The sequence below is a fragment of the Rhinopithecus roxellana genome, chromosome 9 (assembly GCF_007565055.1).
Source record: "Rhinopithecus roxellana isolate Shanxi Qingling chromosome 9, ASM756505v1, whole genome shotgun sequence".
Taxonomy (NCBI): Eukaryota; Metazoa; Chordata; class Mammalia; order Primates; family Cercopithecidae; genus Rhinopithecus; species Rhinopithecus roxellana.
Window position 1 is genome coordinate 83635774 of NC_044557.1, and position 6000 is coordinate 83641773.

Sequence of the window (6000 nt, forward strand, 5' to 3'; positions counted from 1 at the left end):
TTCTTTCTCTCTGCTTTAAAAATCCTGCTTCTCTAAGAATTATTTTGTGGATACCTGCGAGTGAGAAAATGGTTACATATAAAGAAGTACAGAGAGGGAAAGTACCAAGGTTGCTGTTTCAGTATAATATATTTGACATGACTTTGCATTATTAGTATTTGCATACATCACTTCACTTCTAAAAATTGTAAACTCCTTCAAGTCATAGGTTGAAGTCATGTCTCTGTATATCCTTTCAAAGTACCCAGTCTTTTGTTTTTCATAGAGTAAGTAAATAGTAAATATTTGTCTAATTAAATTGAAAAAGCACAATACATGTGTTTTTTGTTCTGTTTTGTTTTGTTTTGGAAATCCAAGGGCAAAGCCACTTGGAATAACTTGGGGCATAATAAGTCCAAAGACACTGCAGTGTGCTAACAAATTGATCGAGATTCACAAAACAATGATATTTTTAAAATTGAAAACATGCTGAGAATTGTATTAGCCTTGTTCAGAGGGCCACGTTATTAAAAAAGTATTAGTAGGATAGGTTACACAAATTCGAATGCTTCTCACAAACCCTGCTGGAATTCTATATTCAATCTAAATAAATTATGACTCATTTAATTAGCTGTGCCTGTGTAGCCAATTGAAAATCACATTATTTATAAAAACCAAGAGATATTAGAGATATTAGTTGTAGATATTGCAAATAAAATTTAAAACTGCTTTGACTCTAGATGTGAATTCACTCCTTTCTCCCTCCTTAACTTCCTCCCTCCCTCCTTCCTTCCTTCTGTCCTCCTTCCATTTCTTTCTTCCTTCCTTCTTTGTTTCCTTCCTTCCTTCCTTCCCTGTTTCCTTCCTTCCTTCCTTCCTTATTTCCTTTCTTCTTTTATTTTAATTTAATTTTATTTTGGTTGCTATCGTTTTTATTCAGGTGACAAAGGGGAAAAAGGTTTGCTTGGAATACCTGGAGAAAAAGGCAAAGCAGGTATGATATGTTCAATGTTCTCTTTGATTTCTAGCATCATTCCAAATTTATTCATCTCAAAAATAAATATATTTTAAATGAAAATCAAGAGTTCTTTTAGTATGCTTAACCTTATTTTCCTCAGGCTAGAAGAAAGGGAAGAAGGGGACTTTCCTGTCTCCCTGCTGGGGACTTTCCAAGCCCTGGGGATGGGGATGATGGCACGTTTCATCCCTGCCATGCTTACTATAAGAAGAAAGCCCAGCCCATCAAGAAGCAGCCTAATTCTTCTGGGCCAAGAGGAAAAGCTGGCACTAGGCCCTGCCTCAGCATGCCACGCCTTGCCTTTCACTAGCATCTCAACCAAATACTGGCCATCAGAGTGCAGCAGCAGCCTGACCTGATGCAGACAGGCCCCTGGTTATGGTACATGCTTTCCATGGCCAGGGAGATTATCTAGGGTTATTCTCCTGGAGCTTTATTCCCAGTGCTTTACACAGGGAAAGAAAGATTGGTAATTTCAGTTGTTTTCTATTCACAGGGGTATGGTGAAGACAATTCTAAAAACTGTTTGACGTTCTTCATATTTCATATGAATATGGATAAATAAGGCCGTATTTTTTCCTTTGGCTAATAAAATTATTTTTAATTTTCAAGCTACCAAAGGAGAAAAAAATTGAAATGTTTATGTACAACAGCCATTAAATAGAAAAAGGGAATCATTTGAATTTTACATCAGTTTCCTTGTAATTCCCTCTCTGTCACAGCAATATTTGCTGGTTGTTGAAAAGGTAGGTGAGCAAAGAAGAATGAAAGACACATTAAAATCATAGTTAATCCACAAACTGGGCAGCTGGCTTTTACAAACTTAAGTCAAATCTATTTATACGATTTAAACTTTGTCCTTGAAACATGCAAGCTGTATTTTAAATGGATAATTAGAATTAACATTTAATTTAATCGTGAAAAGTTTCTTCTGTCTTGGAAAAACTGTCATCTAGTGAATAATGCAATAACACAAGAGAACACTGGCAGGAAATATGTTTCAAGAAAGCTATAAAAATTTTATTCTGAGATTGGGCAGACACATTCTGTGTTCAACAAAGAAAATGCCAAATGGTCCAAAATGTGTATGCAGTGGTTTGTTGTATGTATTCTTCTTTTTAATAATCTAGTTTAGAATTGTCTTATAGTTCATTCAGAACATTTACAAAGATATTTTTGGAAATTCTATCAATAATGTAAATTGGAAACCCTATTTTAAATAAAAGGTTTAAAGTATAGCCATTCACAGATATGTAGAACCAGACTAGAAAACGATAGTGAATATTGGAAAGAGAGCAAATGTTCCTTTCCACTGGTCTGCATGTACTTCAACATGAATTCACAGTTTTTGTCATTTAAAAGGTACCGTCTGTGATTGTGGAAGATACCGGAAATTTGTTGGACAACTGGATATTAGTATTGCTCGGCTCAAGACATCTATGAAATTTGTCAAGAATGGTGAACATATTCTCTTTTGTGTTATGTATCTATTGATAAATCTCTATCAACACTACAATTCCAATACTCTTAGGTGGAAATATCTTGGGTTGGACAAAGGGCTATTTAGATAGTGTCACCAGCTTAAGGGTCTTCCAAATTGCTAATTATCCACTAAGACTCCCCCAGGATACCTCAAGTCCACTACATATATTTATATGTATGTGCATTGCTTATGGGAAGAGAAAGACTTTCTTAGGTGAGGAGAATGGAGAAAAGAGCAGAGTGTGGCAAGCTTTGCTGTAAGAATAAAAAGAGACAGTAAGAGTCAGACAGAACTAGCATCTCAGAAAACAGAGGTAATGATAACAGTAGCTGCTTTCTTGAGTGCATGGAATAGTGCACAACTACTAGCATTATCTCACTGAGTTCTCATAGTTGTTTATGTAGTATGTAGATACTATGATCAAACTAAAGCTTAGAGGAAGTACCTTGCCCATGATACAGACCTAATGAGCAGTAGAGTAGGAATGTATTACACGCTTCTCTGATTCCTCTATCCACAATACAAACATAATGTGTTTATCTGTTTTGCAACTTCCAATACTGGTCATTTTTGTTATCCCTTGTCCATTTTTTTTAATAGTAGTTATCAGAAAAGCCCTTGAAGTGGAAAGGGCTTATGTATTTTCTTCTGAAATGGTATTAATAAGGTAACTATTATAATTACAGTTAAAATTGGTTTCTTTTTCATATACTTTCATTTACTGTAACTCAGCTATATTTGTTGTACATTGTTGGAATCACATAGATGCTGTCTCATGTTCATCCTCATCTTGTAACACTAGAGGCAAAGGAAATACTTGATATTAACTAACCACACTAATTATAACTCTAGTTATAATCTGTACTGAAGATTCTGTCTCTGATATGACTTAAACTGTCATGAATAAGACAGACCATACAGTGAGAACATAGAGTAATAGTTCTGAACATTTTAGTGGTCATAGATTTCTTTGTGAATTAAAGTTATGGATCCTAAAATGCATATGTAGAGGCCCCTGACACCCAAAACATACATTCTTCCTCTTGTACCTGGACAAATGAATATGGAGAAACTCAATTCATGTACATGTTCATTTCCAAATATGGAAATGAAATATGGACAAACTCAATTCATGTACATGTTCACAGCGCAGGAATTTGGTCCAATGTGGACAAACATCTGTGTTATTCCTACATCATTTCAATAAGCATTTACCATTCCCATAAGTATTCCAGGCACTGAAGCTAAAGAGTGTCAAAGACATGGTCATTGTCCTTAAGACATTCACAGGTAAGTAGGAGAGAAATGCAGACAAACGATGAGACTAAAATGTGTTGAGTGCTAGAAGGAGGAAGTGAAAGGGGCAATGGAAACACGGGGAAGAGTGATTGCCATGTCTACACAAGCGCATTGGAAAGACTTCTTATATGGGGATACATTTCCACTGAGATCTAAAGGATAAGTAGAAGTTTGCCAGGTAGGAAAGACTATCTAGGCATAAAAGGCATGGAAGTACAAGAGAGAAGGATCTGCTTGTGTGGTCACAAGTAGAGCTAAAGCATCAACACTGTTGGGAAAGATAGTATGAGATGGGCTGGCTGAAAGTTCACGTAACACGTCTTTGTCAACTTTGTGCTGGCCAGGTGTGTGAGAAGTTGAGGAGAAAAGGAAGGGAGAACAAACTGTAGATATTTGTTCTCTATTTGATAACTAGAGGTGGGGGTGATTAAATCTGTGACTACCTCATAATAGGGCTTTGAAAAATAATTCTTGAATATTGAATAAATAAATGTAAATCTGGCAATATCATATAATTCTATTGCCTTTTATCTTTTTGAGATACATAATGATACTCCTTTTTTCTCTCCCTGCAGTGATAGCAGGGATTAGGGAAACTGAAGAGAAATTCTACTACATCGTGCAGGAAGAGAAGAACTACAGGGAATCCCTAACCCACTGCAGGATTCGGGGTGGAATGCTAGCCATGCCCAAGGATGAAGCTGCCAACACACTCATAGCTGACTATGTTGCCAAGAGTGGCTTCTTTCGGGTGTTCATTGGCGTGAATGACCTTGAAAGGGAGGGACAGTACGTGTTCACAGACAACACTCCACTGCAGAACTATAGCAACTGGAATGAGGGGGAACCCAGCGACCCCTATGGTCATGAGGACTGTGTGGAGATGCTGAGCTCTGGCAGATGGAATGACACAGAGTGCCATCTTACCATGTACTTTGTCTGTGAGTTCATCAAGAAGAAAAAGTAACTTCCCTCATCCTACGTATTTGCTATTTTCTTGTGACCATCATTATAGTTATTATTATCCATCCTTTTTTTCCCTAATTATACTACATTTGATCTGAGTCAACACAGCTAGGAAATGCTAAACTAAGGTATGGAGCCTCCATCATCATGCTCTTTTGTGATGATTTTCATATTTTCATACATGGTATGTTATTGACCTAGTAGCTTACCAGGTTACATGGGTCTTGAGAGAGAATTTTAATTACTAATTGTGCACTATATGTCAAATGAGTTGTTCTCTTGGTATTTGCTCTACCATTTCTCCCTAGAGCACTCTGTGTCTATCCCAGTGGATAACTGCCCAGTTTATTGGTGATGATTAGGAAGGTTATTGATGATTAGGCTAACCTGCCCTGGCCCAAAGCCAGACATGTAGAAGTGCTTTCTGCGAGGAATAATAAGATCCTTGAATCCAAGATGCCCAGATCTTTTACCAGTCATACCCTATGGCCATGGCTATACTTGGAAGTTCTCCTTGTTGGCACAGACGTAGAAATACTTTAACCCCAAACCTTTATATGGGGGACTTCTAGCTTTGTGTCTTGTTTCAGACCATGTGGAATGATGAATACTGTTTTCGTGCTTCTGATCTACCAATTTCACTAACATATAACAAGTAGGTGCTTTGGACCCCTTTCTGTAGGCCCACACCTTAATCTCAGGCCCCTATATAGTCACACTCTGATGTAAGAAAAATGGAACTCTTGAAATCAAAAGGAAAAAAATGGGAAATTGTTCACAAACAATATTAGTTATAGTTCTCTTGCTAAATTACCACTGCTATTAACTTAACTTCATTTTTATTTATCTTAGGTTTACCTGCCTCAATTTTATTCACCTTAGGCATGGGGAATGAGGGAAGGAGTTTGTGAAGCCTTAAGAAAATTCTGGAAGCTTCAAAGTGCTACCAACATCATTTCCAGGCCCCCTCGTCCTTGCCTCTAACATATCACTCATGGTGACATTTCATGGGAGGCCTTTTACTCTTCATAAATATATGTGCTAAAAATCCTACTGGAGATGTCCCTTCTAATACTCTGACATCACAGAAACGTGTGAGGTACAGAATTTGGAACATGCCTAGAACTCACATTTACTGAGCTGGTAAAATTCTACCTTGAACTGTAGATCAAACCTCAAAGCAGCTTTCACTAGGAATTTAAAAATAAACAGTTCAAAGATGCTCTAGATCATCACCCTATAAACTGCTACTCCA

The 6000-nt window shown here is 37.1% G+C and overlaps 1 protein-coding gene across 1 annotated transcript in view; it reads left to right on the top strand.

Moving 5' to 3' along the window:
- Positions 1-4893, top strand: part of COLEC10 (collectin subfamily member 10) — a 39020-nt gene extending 34127 nt beyond the window's left edge. The window contains exons 4-6 of the mRNA XM_010357791.2: positions 920-973; positions 2360-2455; positions 4355-4893. Of these exons, the coding sequence (XP_010356093.1) occupies positions 920-973; positions 2360-2455; positions 4355-4746 (542 nt within the window). The 3' untranslated portion in view covers positions 4747-4893. The remainder of the gene's footprint in view (positions 1-919; positions 974-2359; positions 2456-4354) is intronic.
- Positions 4894-6000: the final 1107 nt, after the last annotated feature.